We start from the raw sequence: 16834 nt of genomic DNA, 5'->3' as shown, positions 1-16834 counted from the left end.
CTACCAGCCCAGCTTCCTTCTACCTCTGTTCCTCCTACTCCTGGTCACATTTGTCCCCACTGACTCCCCTACCTACCGGCATTTCAAAACCTCTAGAACGTACCCCCGCAGAGGACATTTCTAGTTCAGGCCTTCCAGTTGACATTAAGAAGGCCCTGGGTTGCCAGTAACTGCTCCCAAAAAGCTAAGAGACCTGTCTCTTTTTATCTGTCCTCTTGATTTGAGCCCAGGTCACAAGCTCCTGGCAGTTCAAGGGTAATGAAATCCCTACATTTGAGGAAAAGAAGCAGCTTCCCTGTTTTGTTTTGTTTTTTAAAATACCATTCTTTTGACATAAAGTGTAACACACCACTTCTTTTTTTTTTTAATTTATTTATTTTTTTATTTTCATTTTTGGCTGTGTTGGGTCTCCGTTGCTGTGCACAGGCTTTCTCTAGTTGCGGTGAGCGGGGGCCACTCTTCGTTGCGGTGCACGGGCTTCTCATTGCGGTGGCTTCTCTCGTTGAGCAGCATGGGCTCTAGGCGCGCGGGCTTCAGTAGTTGTGGCGCACGGGCTTAGTTGCTCCGCGGCATGTGGGATCTTCCCGGGCCAGGGCTTGAACCCGTGTCCCCTGCATTGGCAGGCGGATTCTTAACCACTGCGCCACCAGGGAAGCCCCAGCTTCCCTGTTTTAACTTGCCAGAGAATGAACCTGAGCATCTTCAAGGATGGTATCTCCTCCCATCTCCTGGGACGTCCACAGCTGATATGTAAGAGTCTCCCAGAATACGTCAATTATCTACAGGGTATCAACTCAAAGCAACAGTCTTCTAGACTCTTTCAGGAGTGAAAAATCCTGGGGAGCTTCCCTCTAGATAGATAGAATGATTACTGTTGCACAGCCAGGAAAAACAAACCTAACCATTGTACTGATTGGAGTAAATCAACTATCTTAAGTATAGATGCTTACTAATAGCATCTATGTGCATTTAATTTCATAGGTACTTAGTTAGCAAACAAGCTGTATTCATTGCAAACAGTCACAACTCCCATTCAGAGAGGCTGGATGGAAGGGAAATACCGAAGGCCAGATCTTCATGGCTGCTCCCTTCTCCATCAGTCTTTGAAACACTCAAAACAAAAGCTCATATGTTGGGTTGAGGGGTGGATGGTTCCTAATTTTTACCGTTCTAGACAAAACGAGAGAGAGAGAAAGAAGAGGGGGAAAAACTCTTAGAAAAGAAGTATTCCAACAGAAACATATGAGAAAATTTAGATTCATAAATGATTAACATTACTGTAATTAACACAATTTGAATACTATTATTCAAATTAGAACCCATCGTGCTGTGTTCTTTATGCATTTTGACTTATTTGATCTTTACCCTCTGAGGTAGGCTTCATTTTAACCATTTCACAGATGAGAAAACAAACCCAGAGAAGTCAAATAACTTGTCTGAGATCACACAGCTCGTAGCAGGAAGGGCCAGGCTGTGAACACAGGTCTGTCCGATTCTAAATCCCATGCCTGCTCAGCCACTAAAGAGCTTTCTTCAGAGGTTATACTTGAAGGAAGGGCTCCACTGTGGGGAAAGGGAGGTTTGAAATGAGTTCCATGGTTAAGGTTCACCTCAGGTAGGACCAAAGGGAGGTCCATTCTCGGCTCTTGCTGGCTAGATCCTGTGTCCGACCCTACATGGTGCATATTGTGCAAGTCATCCCTTCGTGCATGCATGGAACATTAGATTCCATGACTGAAGGAAACTTGATATGTAAAATCAACCGTGGGATTTCAAACGAAAAATAAGTCAGATTTTCCCAGAATATTCAAAGTGCGTTAAGATCCGCAAAGGATGACCCGCTCACCTGGGCCGCCTGCAGAAGCAAAGCTCGCACACAGGGAGTGGGGATACTGTTCTCCCCTTCCCTGGCCCCTCTACCACCCTCCAGGGTCCCCCTTCTCTTTCAGCCTCTTAATTTTTCTTCTTTCCTGGGGATAACTTACTCCTCCTTCTTTCCCGTTCTCCCCACTCTTCCTCTTTTAAACAAGTCATTTCTCTCCTTTCCTCTCTTCTTCCCCCTCTCTCTTCTCTGGCCACTTTTCCTCTTCCTTCTGTCTTGTCACTCCTCCCCAAGGGAGTCCTCTCTGACAGGCTTTCTCCTTTCAGCATTTCATTCGGTCACACTGAGCAATGCCAGCTCCGATTCTCCAAAACAAATCTAACAAGGACAAGCTACTTGCCTTGAAAGTCCTCCCAAGGGAAAGAAAATATTATCAGCCTCACTTGCCTTGTCGCTTTAGAAATTGATCGGGTGGCCTTGTGGTCTGGGGCGGGGTGGGGAGGAAAGGAGAGATTTGCCTTCATGTGGGCTGGCTGGAAAGAATCCATGTAAACAGAACCATGTTTACATCCAACAGTCCTCCCCAGGCCTGACCTAGGTCCTAGGCCCTTCAGCAGTCCGGGAATTGTCATCACAACCACTGGAGTTGTATCCCAAGAAACATATCATTTAAGGAGACCTTAAGGGCATCTGAATTAAGCTTCCTTTTTTATAGCTGAGGAAATAGATGAATAGAGAAATTAAGTGGTGTGTCTAAAGTCACATAGATGGTCAGTGTTAGGGACCAAGTGGTGGCTATTTTCAATAGCTTTCGATTTAAAAAAAAAAAGTCTACTGGGGAGCCAGGGCTGCTGATGATACAACAGTCCGGTCCCAAGTCGGCCCTGGGAAATTTCACTCTGCAAAGGCAAACAGAAAGCATGCAAAGACTCACCTAATAGTCTGCGCGGGGTAGACCACCCTGGACTATGTAGGGATTCTGTGGCTGACTCTCTTTGGGTAGGTTCACCCTGATCTTAGGGAAGATGCTCCCATCTGCTCCTAGATTGCTAAAGCCGGTCTCCCGCAGTTTCAGATTTCGAAAATCGTTCTCAATCAAGTTCTCTTCTTCCACATTCCTGCTTTTGTTCTTTGATCTGTAATCAGTAACAGGAATTAGGATCTGACAATGGCGGCAAGTTCCTTGAAGCAAATGTTAATATTCTTTCTTCAAAATGTTTTAAATTTTTGAAATAATTTCAAATTTACATGTAAGTTACCAAAAAAAAAAAAAAAATTACACAGAGCTCCCATACATCTATCACCCAGATTCCCCGACTGTTAACATTTCTGAACCATTTAAGAATAAGCTGCAGACCTGATGTCCATTACTGGTAATACTTCATTACTTCATTCAGTGTAGATTCCCTAAGTCTCCTCATAAGCTCCATGTAACCATCAAAACCAGAACGTTAACCCTGATCCAACATTACCATCTAATTCCTCCAGTCCCATTTACATTTTGCTAATAATGTTAGAATTTTTCAGTGTGCCTTTGCATTATTTATGGAAATGATAATAAAAGTCAAAGAAAAAGATGATTTGTGATACAATTTTTCATTCAGGCAAAGTCAATGTCTACAGAAGCACCTCAATGAATAAAATGAGTTCAAGGCATAAAGGTCTTAAGGAGAAATAGGAGTTTCCCAGGTTGTTCTGTGGGCCCTCAAGGACCTCAAGTGTAAGCATTCAAAGCCAAGTGGGAGGACTTGCAGGTGAGGGAGGCACCTGTCCCCCAATTAACTCTGATCATGACCCTTCTCTCCTTCTGGCCTGCAGCGACAGTCCTGCCCTGTTAGAATATGGGTAGTGGGGCCAGAGGCATCCATTATGGCCACAGGGCAGTTCTGGGGTGACTTTCAGACACTGGAATGTCAGAAAGGAAGACCCACTCACCTGGTGACCCTGATGGTCAGCGCAGCCCGCCACTGAGTTCCTGCCCTGTGACAGCACTCCTATCTAAGGTAACGGACAAGATGCTTCCTTCCCTTTGGAATGGGCAAGAAATTATAATTCTTGGAGAGCTCCCAAGAGTCATGAATCTGTGGCTGAGCAAAGAGCAAACGGGGCTCTGCAGCAGGAAGGGGAACTGAGAACCGAGGCTCTCAAGGGGCACAAGCTCTATCACAGTCCCTGAGGACCCTGGAGACTGGGGCGGTGAGCCGGTCCACTGTGGAGGAAGCAACCTTGCTCCAGAGTCGAATGTCCTGTCCCCCATACCCCCACCCCTGGAAAAGGGGAAGTCGTGTTCTCAGTTCCCAGCTTGGCATCCTTATAATCAAGTCTCTGGGGAAGAGTTAATATCAAAATGGAGTAAAAGAAGAAAAAAAAAGAAACAAAATATTTTAGGAATGTAAACTCTATCCTCTCACATTACAGTGCAAAAAAACCTATTTTGCCAAAATATAAGATATTAGCTAAAGGTAATTTTCAAAAAGTAGCTTTTTTTTAAATCAGAGTGGTTCCTCACTTGGCACATTTAGAATGGAATAGATGATAGTATTCCATCTCTATTAATGGAGGGAACTTTATCTAAATGTTTGTAGAATAAATGAATGGACCCTACTTAAGTTTTTAAGAAGGTCACTTAAGGCACAAGCTGAGAAAAGGCCATGCAGAGATAACGTTTCTACTTAAAACCCAGGCGGCTCAGTTGAGGTGGACGTTAGGCTATTTGCAGTGAGGTCCTGGGCAGGGGAGTGACTTAATGAAAATTATATCTGACATCAGTGGAGTTAAATACTGCTAACAAAAGAGTGTTTTGTTTTGTTTTGTTTTGTTTTTGAGCAGATAAAGGTTTATTGCAGGGCCAAGCAAGGAGAATGGGTGGCTTGTGCTCAAAAAAAAAAAAAACCCTGAACTCCCAAAAGAGTTTTTAATGACAGCAGAAAATGGTTGCTATGTCACTTTATAGTATTAAGCAAAAACAAACCTCAACAAAAAAAATTTTAAAGCACAAAAGATACTAAATTACATATATAACATCATTTTAAAAAGTAGCAAAAAACCTGGAAGGATGTATGCCAAAATGTTGGTTGCTTCAGGGTGGTGGGTTTTGTGGGTGACTTTTTAGTCTGCTCCTTTACACATTTTCTATTTTCTTCAGTGATCATGTGTAGCTTATAGAATCAGAAGAAAATTCAGGTAAGACAAAAAGGGCAATGGTATTAGAGAGGCCTCGCCCTATTTTTCTTCTCTTGCCCAGGAAAGGCTGGGCGTGTTTGGAAACCAGAGTGTAATGCCAGTGGCACTGTGCCCCAGGAAAGGGACACTTCACCCCATACCTCACTGAGAAGATGAGTGCAATCACCATGCCGAGAATGAGGATGCCAGCAATGGTGCCCACGATCGTGAGGATCAGCTGAAATGCTGAAAGGGAAAAGAGAAGAGTAGGAACGGCTTCCCCCAAGCAGACTCCCACTGTCTACTGCACAGGTACGTGTGTTCCCAGTGGTTCCTGGCCAAGAGGACAATTGGGCTCTGGTTTCTGACCCTCTTCCAGGACCAGGATGGGTGGGTGGCTCACCTCCTTTAGCCCTCTGTCTGCCCACCCCCAACTGTGTCTTCAGAACCCAATCAAAAGAGACAACCTTGCCAGATAAAAGAAGTCCATAAGCACAGAGGAGGCCATGGTGGCAGGACCTTCCTGGGCTTTGTGGGGGGTGAGATCTCATCAGAGGTCCACACTACCTCCTTACCTCTGCTGCCTTTGCCTGCCTGCCATAACGGACTTTGCTGATAAACTAGGGGAACTAGGTTGGAGTTAAATTTGTCACTAACAGAGGAGCTTGATGGAATTGATGAGGGAAGAGTCTGGAGGTTCATTACCACCCACTCTCCTCTAGATCTGCTTGTTTAACACTCTTGAGCACTTGAAATATGGCTATGGGGTGGCATGTAAGTGCAATTTTAACATACACAGCAGATTTCAAACACACAGTATGAAAAAAATGTAAAATATCTCATTAATCATGCTTGTATTGATTGCCTATTGAAATGATATTATTTTCTATATGTTGAGTGAAATAAAATGTTATTAAAATCAATTTCACCTATTCCTCTTTACTTTTTAAATTTTACTTAGAGCTTTTAAAATCTGAAATTAAATCTGAAGCTCGTGTTACATTTCTATTGGACAGTGCTGCTCTAGATCCCTTTGATTCTTTCTGCTACATGACTGCCATATATGCCACCTCTAACCAGGATGCAAGGGGTCATCGACTATTAAGTCTGGAAAATCCCTCAAAGGTTAGCTGATCCAAACTTCTCATTTTATAGGTGTAGACACTGAAAGCCCAGAAGAAAGAAATGACTTAGCAAACCCAGCCTTACAACAAAATACAGTAGAAATTAAAAGCATTTCTTATCACTAACTTTGTGGCTGGCTGGGAGGCTAACAGGAATACTCCCTTCATCTTGGATCATTGATCTTTTAGTTCATTATATAAAATTTAAAATATGAAATCATTTAAAATATACAGTTAGTATTGTCCCAATCTGGTGGGGGTAGGGCCTGGGGGGGAACCAAGCAACTGAATTTATGACAACACATCCCAAATTAGTAAATAGCTCTGAGACAAAAAGATGATTTGAGTATTTGAACGTCTGGTTTCTAGTTCTGCTCTACTGTGAACATAAACATTTTTGGAATATACTGGTCTTTATCCTTTTTAGTAACAGACAATGCATATTTAATCTAATGTAGGAAATGAATATAATGTTGGGACAACCTTCTTTGGCCTGGGACAAGTCCAGAGGCACCAGCCCACCTCTTGGGCTGAGTTCTATTATTTCCCATAACAGAGAGGCTCTGCCCACAACCTAAGTGTGAGCATGGAGTGGCCTGACCCAGAAGACAAACTCCCAGGTAGATTTTCTCTCTCTTTATGAAACAAGCCAGAGACTTTGGGGAACTGGACAGAATTTTGAATGTGGTCAATGTCTGTTTCTTAGAAGCTTATTAACAAAGCAAGACTCTTCTACTCACAGTCTTCACAATCAACTCCGCTGTAGCCAAACGCACACCTAAAATACAAGGAGTAGGAGACCATGGTAAGGAGCCTTGTGGGAGCAGGTCAGAGTTCCCACCCAACCTCCATGTCTTCCTTGCATCTTTCTTTCATTCTCTCCTCCCCGTTCCATCTCCTCTTTCTCTTTTCTTCCTTACGCTCCCATTCTTCCAGGTGAGCACCTTTCATGGCACTCTGGAAGGTTGAGGGGGTACACAATCCCGAGTGGTTCCATTTGCTAGCAACTGAACGCTCCATCTTCTGAGCGCCAGGAGGATTCAGCAGTCTGGGCGAAGCCGAGTCCCAGAGGCATGGAGCTTAGTGGGACCCCCTCGGGCTGCGAGACCACCTGGCTCGGCCATTTATTTGCTGCCCTGTGAGTGGGGACATGTTATTTATATTCTCCGAGCTTCAGTTTCCTCACTTGAAAATGGGGAATAAATACATTCCTGACTGTTGTTGTATGAGAAGCATTACCTGCTCTGGTTCCCAGCACACAGAGAATGTTCAAAAACTGATGATGATGATGATGGTGGTGATGGTGATGCTCTGTACCTACCAACTTATGCCAGCGAACCAACTTCCAGACCCTAAACTCACACATATGTGACAAGCGCTATCCTTTTTGCCTAGCTTCAGCTATGACAAGATGAAAAAGGAGTGATTTCTCTTACGGTTGACAGATCCCACGATTATCTTCCTTGTAGCCTGGCAGGCACACGCATTTAGCTTCCCCTCTGTTCTTCACTAGGCATTGCCTCTTGTTCTCTGTGTTGCAGTTACCAGGACACTTTGGATCCAAAGCTTCAAAAGAGAGTGATTTCTGGGTAATTTTCAGAAACAACCCCTTCAACACCAAAGTGACACATCACATAATACAATTTTTTCACGTTGCTTTTTCTGGGTAAAACAAGGTGCTCAGTGGCTCTGCACTTGACGTGCGTCCTGTGAAGTGGCATGTGGGGCCTCCTCACCAGCTCTTAGCCAAGGCCCTATCCAGGCCCACAGGACTAAAGCCAAAATTCACATCCCTCAGACTCTGAAATGCACATGGAAACTTGAGCAGGAAAGTGTGTACTTTGCAAATGCAAAAGGAGAGAGTGGAGGAGGCACGAAGAACATTTAGAAGCAGGTGGAACACTCACCAACACACAGAGGGATCTGTGGGCTCGGTCTCTGCAGCCCCGGTTTGCACTGACATAGTAAACCACTGGTGCAGTCATCTTGCTCATTCCTTTTCTCACAACCATAATACTTACACCGATCTTGCTCTAAGAGGTACAAATAATTCAAAGACATATTTAGCAAGACAATATGGATAAGGTAACTTGTGAAAGCACCCCATTCCATTGTGGTTATTGTTGCCTTTTAACACATTTTGGGATTCAACCAATGAAAATCTGAGATTCTGAAATTCAACTCCCCAGGGGATCTCTTCTATAACTATTTCCTTATATTATTCAATTAAAATTAATTCAATCCAGTGCAATGCAATGATGTTCCAAATCTCTTTTGCACCTACCTCTTTGCTAGGTTCCACAAGGGACACAGTAGCTGCATAAGTTTTGGACCCCATCTTTGGAGACTTACCTGTTAACATCCTTAGAGAGTTGCATCCAGCAACTCATAATACAGACTTTAAGTGCAGTGGGAATTCAGGGGCTCAGGTAGCTAAAGGTAACATCGTGGAGGAGGTGGAAATTGGGCTAAGTCTTGAAAGATAGGAAAGATTTGAACAGTCAAAGGAGAGGCAAGGTCTAAGTGGAGTAAACAAGGCATGAAAAGAAGTAAAGGATTCTTGTCCGGGAGTGATGGAGTTGTACTTGGGCAGGGGAGAGGCAGTGGGGTGAGGAGGAACAAAAGTGAGAACTCTTGGCTCTACCGTTGATCGGCCGTGGGCTTTTTGTTCAATCTTTTAATTTGTGGTGGGTCCAAGTTCCCTCCATCTATGAAATGGGCTAATGATTCTTGTTTCACATGATTGTTGTGAGAACTGAATGAACTAATGTAAATGCAATTGTCCACTATAAGATACTCAACAAGTAATCGTTCTTTTGTTCGCTCATTGGTATAGCAGGGTTTGAATGTCAGGTTACAGACACTGACTTTTATCCTACAAGCCTGAGAATCCATTGATAGATTCTGAACAGCATGAGAAGCATGGCATGAGAAAGCCATCTTTTAAGAATGTTAGTCTAGAAGCAGATTGGAAGACATTAGGGACAAAAAGATGAATCTGAGAATAGATTAGGGGGAGAGAATAGGAGCAGGTAGAACAGATATGTGGTTACTCTCTTCTAAACATCCCAAACCTGTAACTAACCTTCCTTCATTACCTGCCATTTGAAAATGCCTCTAAATAAAAAACAGAGAAAGAGATTCTACAACTTTTGACACAGAAAAGAGAATCTGTCTTTGCAGCAGAAGCAAGAGAGCAGGAAAAGGTGGTTTTCTCTAAAAGTTCTGAGCTCTCCCTTCCATGTGTTGGGCAGCTCATGCTCCTGTGGCCATCTCTAGCTGGCATCATTTGGTAATCTGTTAATGTACCTAAGAGCACATGCCTGGTGTCAGAGTGGAGAGATGTTGAGAAGAGTTGTCCAAAAAAAGAGCAATTCTCAGCACTGAGACCAGATGGTTTCAAGTCTTCCAGGGCTCAGAACCAAGGCAGTTACTAAGTAGAGCCAAATGAGAGAATTGCAAGGGTCCCCAACTTTATTTTGAAGAATGCACTGGTTATTTTCATCTGACAACCACTTGGAGTGGTCAGTCCCCATGCTGATGGGGATCCTCAACTTCCTCACACTTGCTAGAAGTCTCATTCAGCCAAAAGCAGAGCATATGATAAGGTTTTTGTTTTGCCTTGCTGACAATTTCATCTTCCAGGGGTAGAGGTTCTGACGGCATGAATTGCTACTCTGGACCAAATTCTGACCCTGAGGAGAAATTTATTGGCAGGTAGAAGTGATGAGTCCCTTGGAAGACAAGGACCAAGTGATAGTCAGAAAGAGGAGTATGACTTTGAGAGAGTAAATATTGAAATGTTCAAAAAGGATAAGGTGTAGTTCCATGGCATGAGACTCTGGAAGATGAAAACAGTTCAGGAAAGTAAGAAACTCTGAAAATGTAATTCTAACTGTACAGCTGCAAATGATCCCAACAAGCTGTAAAAAAAAAAAAAAAAAAAAAAAAAAAAAAAGGAGAGGGCCAGGTAATATAAGAAACTGGCATGGTTTGCACAGGAAGCTCTCAGATGAGAGACATAAAATATAAAAAGAAGGTCCCATAACCAAAGATGGAATATTAAAAGTGTGACAGAGACAGCTAGAGTCCCAAATGAGCTCAGGCTTGCCACAAACAAAACCCAAAACAACAACAACAACAAAAATCCAACAACAAAGAGCAAAGGGTTAAAAATTAAAAATGGGCAAATGAATGAAAGGGTGTGTATGTTTTCCATGTTACAGGGGCTCATGGAAAGGCCAGGCCTGCTTGGTGTAATGCTGATGAATGACATGAAAAAAAACAGAATGGCTTCAGAACAATTTTTCTCCAGTCTCTTCTGCCAGTAAATAATACTTGGATGGAAAAGAGTTGAATGGACATTGCTAAAGGGACAACAGCCCATGGAGCGGGTACAGTGCAGGGGAGCCCCCATCCTTTCTGATAGAATTTTAAGTGTTTTATTCCAGAGCATTTACATTTCAGGTCCTGAGAGAACAGTGAGCATCTGTGAAATCTCGAAAAAGAAGGTGCTAGAAAACTATAAATGAACAGAATTTGATTATATTTTCAAAAAGAGAAATACGTTTTGCAAACTAGGACATGGAGGTTACAATAAGCCAAAAGCAAAAATTTAAGAGACTAAAGAAGGAGTCGTAGAAGGATCAAAATGAAAGATGAGGAAGGCAGAATGGGATCAGGAGAATGGTGAGTGGAGGTCCAGAGAGAAGAGGACTTCAGGAATGGGAGGATACTAGTATCAAATGCTACAGAAAAGTCAGATAAGTTGTGTCTCAACAGAGGCCTTTGGGTTTGGCAACCAGGACTGAGAACCAGTTGCACAGAGCTGCCCCCAGGGCTGGCCCTGGACACCTCTGAGATGAGGAACTCCTGATGACTGCTGTGGTGATTGCAGTAATAGTGCCAGTTTATTCCTGCCTTCCTGTGTCCATGCCCCGTGGTAGGGCCTGCCACACTGTGCTTTGCCATGTGAATTGCTTTGGCCATCAGGACAGTTGTAAATATAACATTAGCAGAGACTGAGAAGCACCTGTGTACTGAAATGTGCCCACTTGCTGCTCTTGAAACCCTTTTGGACTAACCTGCTGGAGGATGAGAGATCATGCGGAGCAGAGACAAATCGTCCAGCTGAGCCATTTTAGACCAGTCAGCCCTCAGCTGATCTACCCGGCAGCTAATGGCTGATGCTTAAGTGAGCCCAGCAGAGATCAGCCAAGCCCCGCCTAGATGAGCAGAACCGCCCAGGTAAGCCCAGCCCAAATTCTGACCCACAGAATTATAGCGTTATAATAAATAAATGGTTGTTGTTTAGGCCACTAAGATTTGGGGTGTTTGTAACAGAGTAAAAATGAACTGTTAACAGCTGTCCTGTGGGGGGGTGTGTCCGCCTAAAGGGGAAACAGTATAGATAAAACTTTCTATAGAATTTGGAAAGCTAAAAATTGGTATAGAGCCCTCTTGTTTCTCCTTTCTTCATCTTTCCTGGTTCAGAGGCTATTTGTCCAAGACTACCTTCCAAGAAGAGGAACAAACTAGTCAGTCTGATGACTTGGGGGATGTTATAAAGGAGCAGAAGCCAAATGACAGGGGAAAGGGAGGGAGGAAGAAAGGACAGATTCAACGGAAACTGGGAGATGTCCGTGGATTCAATTATCCAGTGCTTCTGGCCCCCTTCAAACATATAATAGAAAAATTTATGAAAAAGTAGATAGGTCTTCAGGTAATCGTTGTATAAAATTATTTCATACTTACTGATGTATCCTGTAAACTCAGTTGTGCTGTTTTCAATTGCATTTTTAATGGTACGTGATATGTTTTCTTCAGTTTCTTCTGTAGTTTCTGTAAAAATGTTTACTACTGCTACGTCAACAGTACGAATTTCAGATCTTGCTGAAGGAGATGTGCTAAAAATGAAATGAATCCATGAGTTGATGAATTGAACTGAAGCATCAACAAATTAGTCTTCACAGCAGAAGCAAGAAGAAATACAATTCTACAGCCTGTGGAAGGAAAACCACATTCACCAAAAGACAGACAAATTGAAAAGGCAGAGGACTTTGTACCAGATGAAAGAACAAGATAAAACCCCAGAAAAACAACTAAATGAAGTGGAAATAGGCAACCTTCCAGAAAAAGAATTCAGAATAATGATAGTGAAGATGATCCAGAACCTAGGAAAAAGAATGGAGGCAAAAATCAAGAAGATGCAAGAAATGTTTAACAAAGACCTAGAAGAATTAAAGAACAAAAACCTAGAAGAATTAAAGAACAAACAAACAGAGGTGAACAATACAATAACTGAAATGAAAAATCCACTAGAAGGAATCAATAGCAGAATAACTGAGGCAGAAGAACAGATAAGTGACCTGGAAGACAGAATGGTGGAATTCACTGCTGCAGAACAGAATAAAGAAAAAAGAATGAAAAGAAATGAAGACAGCCCAAGAGACCTCTGAGACATTAAACACAACAACATTTGCATTATAGGGGTTCCAGAAGGAGAAGAGAGAGAGAAAGGACCAGAGAAAATATTTGAAGAGATTATAGTGAAAATCTTCCCTAACATGGGAAAGGAAATAGCCACTCAAGACCAGGAAGCACAGAGAGTCCCATACAGGATAAACACAAGGAGAAACATGCTGAGACACATAGTAATCAAACTGACAAAAAATAAAGACAAAGAAAAATTATTGAAAGCAAAAAGGGAAAAATGACAAATAACATACAAGGGAACTCCCATAAGGTTAACAGCTGATTTCTCAGCAGAAACTCTACAAGCCAGAAGGGAGTGGCATGATATATTTAAAGTGATGAAAGGGAAGAACCTACAACCAAGATTACTCTACCCAGCAAGGATCTCATTCAGATTCAATGGAGAAATCAAAAGCTTAACAGACAAGCAAAAGCTAAGCATACTCAGCACCACCAAACTAGCTCTACAACAAATGCTAAAGGAACTTCTCTAAGTGGGAAACACAAGAGAAGAAAAGGACCTACAAAAACAAACCCAAAACAATTAAGAAAATGATAATAGGAACATACATAATTATATTAAACATCAATGGATTAAATGCTTCAATCAAAACACACAGGCTTGCTGAATGGATACAAAAACAAGACCCATATATATGCTGTCTACAAGAGACCCACTTCAGACCTATGGACACATACAGACTGAAAGTGAGGGGATGGAAAAAGATATTCCATGCAAATGGAAATCAAAAGAAAGCTGGAGTAGCAATATTCATATCAGATAAAATAGACTTTAAAATAAAGAATGTTACAAGAGACAAGGAAGGACACTACATAATGATCAAGGGATCAATCCAAGAAGAAGATATAACAGTTGTAAATATATATGCACCCAACATAGGAACACCTCAATACATAAGGCAACTGCTAACAGCTCTAAAAGAGGAAATCAATAGCAACACAATCATAGTGGGGGACTTTAACACCTCACTTACATCAATGGACAGATCAACCAGACAGAAAATTAATAAGGAAACATAAGCTTTAAATGACACAATAGACCAGATAGATTTAATTGATATTTATAGGACATTCCATCCAAAAAGAGCAGATTACACTTTCTTCTCAAGTGGGCACAGAACATTCTCCAGGATAGATCACATCTTGGGTCACAAATCAAGGCTCAGCAAATTTAAGAAAATTGAAATCATATCAAGCATCTTTTCCGACCACAACGCTATGAGATTAGAAATCAATTACAGGGAAAAAAACGTAAAAAACACAAACACATGGAGGCTAAACAATACGTTACTAAATAACCAGGAGATCACTGAAGAAATCAAAGAGGAAATCAAAAAATATAAAGACAAACTACAATGAAAACATGATAATCCAAAACCTATGGGATGCAGCAAAAGCAGTTCTAAGAGGGAAGTTTATAGCAATACAAGCCTCCTCAAGAAACAAGAAACACCTCAAATAAACAATCTAACCTTACACCTAAAGGAACTAGAGAAAGAAGAACAAACAAAACCCAAAGTTAGTAGAAGGAAAGAAATCATAAAGATTAGAGCAGAAATAAATGAAATAGAAACAAAGAAAACAACAGCAAAGATCAATAAAACTAAAAGTTAGTTCTTTGAGAAGATAAACAAAATTGATAAACCTTTAGCCAGACTCATCAAGAAAAAGAGGGAAAGGACTCAAATCAATAAAATTAGAAAGGAAAAAGGAGAAGTTACAACAGACACCACAGAAATACAAAGCATCTTAAGAGACTACTACAAGCAACTCTATGCCAATAAAATGGACAACCTAGAAGATATGGACAAATTCTTAGAAAGGTATAACCTCCCAGGACTGAACCAGGAAGAAATAGAAAATATGAACAGACCAAAAACAAGTAATGAAATTGAAACTGTGATTAAAAATCTTCCAACAAACAAAAGTCCAGGACCAGATGGCTTCACAGGTGAATTCTATCAAACATTTAGAGAAGAGCTAACACCCATCCTTCTCAAACTCTTCCAAAAAATTGCAGAGGAAGGAACACTCCCAAACTCATTCTATGAGGCCACCATCACCTTGATACCAAAACCAGACAAAGATACGCAAGAGGGAAGAGATATGGGAACATATGTATATGTATAACTGATTCACTTTGTTATAAAGCAGAAACTAACACACCATTTTAAAGCAATTATACTCCAATAAAGATGTTTAAAAAAAAAAAAAAGAAAGAAAATGACAGACCAATATCACTGATGAATATAGATGCAAAAATCCTCAACAAAATACTAGCAAACAGAATCCAGCAACACATTAAAAGGATCATACACCATGATCAAGTGGGATTTATCCCAGGGGTGCAAGGATTCTTCTATATATGCAAATCAGTCAATGTGATACACCATATTAACAAATTGAAGAATAAAAACCATATGATCATCTCAATAGATGCAGGAAAAGCTTTTGACAAAATTCAACACCCATTTATGATAAACACTCTCCAGAAAGTGGGCATAGAGGGAACCTACCTCAACATAATAAATGGCATATACAACAAACCCACAGCAAACATCATTCTCAGTGGTGAAAAACTGAAAGCATTTCCTCTAAGATCAGGAACAAGACAAGGATGTCCACTCTCACCACTATTATTCAGCATAGATTTGGAAGTCCTAGCCACGGCAATGAGAGAAGAAAAAGAAATAAAAGGAATACAAATTGGAAAAGAAGAAGTAAAATTGTCACTGTTTGCAGATGACATGATACTATACATAGAGAATCCTAAAGATGCCACCAGAAAACTACTAGAGCTAATCAATGAATTTGGTAAAGTAGCAGGATACAAAATTAATGCACAGAAATCTCTTGCATTCCTATACACTAATGATGAAAAATCTGAAAGAGAAATTAAAGAAACACTCCCATTTACCATTGCAACAAAAACAATAAAATACCTAGGAATAAACCTACCTAGGGAGACAAAAGACCTGTATGCAGAAAACTATAAGACATTGATGAAAGAAATTAAAGATGATACCAACAGAAGGAGAGATACACCAAGTTCTTGGATTGGAAGAATCAATATTCTGAAAATGACTATATTACCCAAAGCAATCTACAGATTCAATGCAATCCCTATCAAATTACCTGTGGCATTTTTTACAGAACTAGAACAAAAAATCTTAACATTTGTATGGAGACACAAAAGACCCTGAATAGCCAAAGCAGTCTTGAGGGAAAAAAACGGACCTGGAGGAATCAGACTCCCTGACTTCAGACTATACTACAAAGCTACAGTAATCAAGACAATATGGTACTGGCACAAAAACAGAAATATAGATCAATGGAACAGGATAGAAAGCCCAGAGATAAACCTATGCACCTATGGTCAACTAATCTATGACAAAGGAGGCAAGGATATACAATGGAGAAAAGACAGTCTCTTCAATAAGTGGTGCTGGGAAAACTGGACAGTTACATGTAAAAAAATGAAATTAGAACACTCCCTAACACCATACACAAAAATAAACTCAAAATGGATTAGAGACCTAAATGTAAGACCGGACACTATAAAACTCTTAGAGGAAAACATAGGAAGAACACTCTTTGACATAAATCACAGAAAGATTTTTTTTGATCTATCTCCTAGAGTAATGGAAATAAAATCAAAAATAATCAAATGGGACCTAATGAAACTTAAAATCTATTGCAAAGCAAAGGAAACTACAAACAAGATGAAAAGACAACCCTCAGAATGGGAGAAAATATTTGCAAATGAATCAACGGACAAAGGATTAATCTCCAAAATATATAAACAGCTCATGCAGCTTAATATTAAAAACACAAACAACCCAATCAAAAAATGGGCATGGGCTTCCCTGGTGGCGCAGTGGTTGAGAATCTGCCTGCCAATGCAGGGGACACGGGTTCGAGCCCTGGTCTGGGAAGATCCCACATGCCGCGGAGCAACTAGGCCCATGAGCCACAACTACTGAGCCTGCGCGTCTGGAGCCTGTGCTCCGCAACAAGAGAGGCCGCGACAGTGAGAGGCCCGCGCACCGCGATGAAGAGTGGCCCCCGCTCACCGCAACTAGAGAAAGCCCTCGCACAGAAACGAAGACCCAACACACCCAAAAATAAATAAATAAATAAATAAATAAAAAAAAAAAAAAAAAAATGGGCAGAAGACCTAAATAGACATTTCTCCAAAGAAGACATACAGATAGCCAAGAAGCACATGAAA

The 16834-nt window shown here is 41.2% G+C and overlaps 1 protein-coding gene across 1 annotated transcript in view; it reads right to left on the bottom strand.

Annotated features, from left to right (window-relative positions):
• Positions 1–628: 628 nt before the first annotated feature.
• MUC13 (mucin 13, cell surface associated) overlaps positions 629–16834 on the bottom strand; it is a 31326-nt gene continuing 15120 nt past the window's right edge. Inside the window, exons 6-12 of the mRNA XM_036849676.1 lie at positions 11863–12014; positions 8016–8141; positions 7545–7674; positions 6849–6886; positions 5146–5230; positions 2757–2958; positions 629–1170 (exon numbers count right to left, since the gene is read on the bottom strand). Of these exons, the coding sequence (XP_036705571.1) occupies positions 2757–2958; positions 5146–5230; positions 6849–6886; positions 7545–7674; positions 8016–8141; positions 11863–12014 (733 nt within the window). The 3' untranslated portion in view covers positions 629–1170. The remainder of the gene's footprint in view (positions 1171–2756; positions 2959–5145; positions 5231–6848; positions 6887–7544; positions 7675–8015; positions 8142–11862; positions 12015–16834) is intronic.

This window comes from Balaenoptera musculus, chromosome 4 (assembly GCF_009873245.2).
Source record: "Balaenoptera musculus isolate JJ_BM4_2016_0621 chromosome 4, mBalMus1.pri.v3, whole genome shotgun sequence".
Lineage (NCBI taxonomy): Eukaryota > Metazoa > Chordata > Mammalia > Artiodactyla > Balaenopteridae > Balaenoptera > Balaenoptera musculus.
This window is presented reverse-complemented; position numbering and strand designations above follow the sequence as displayed.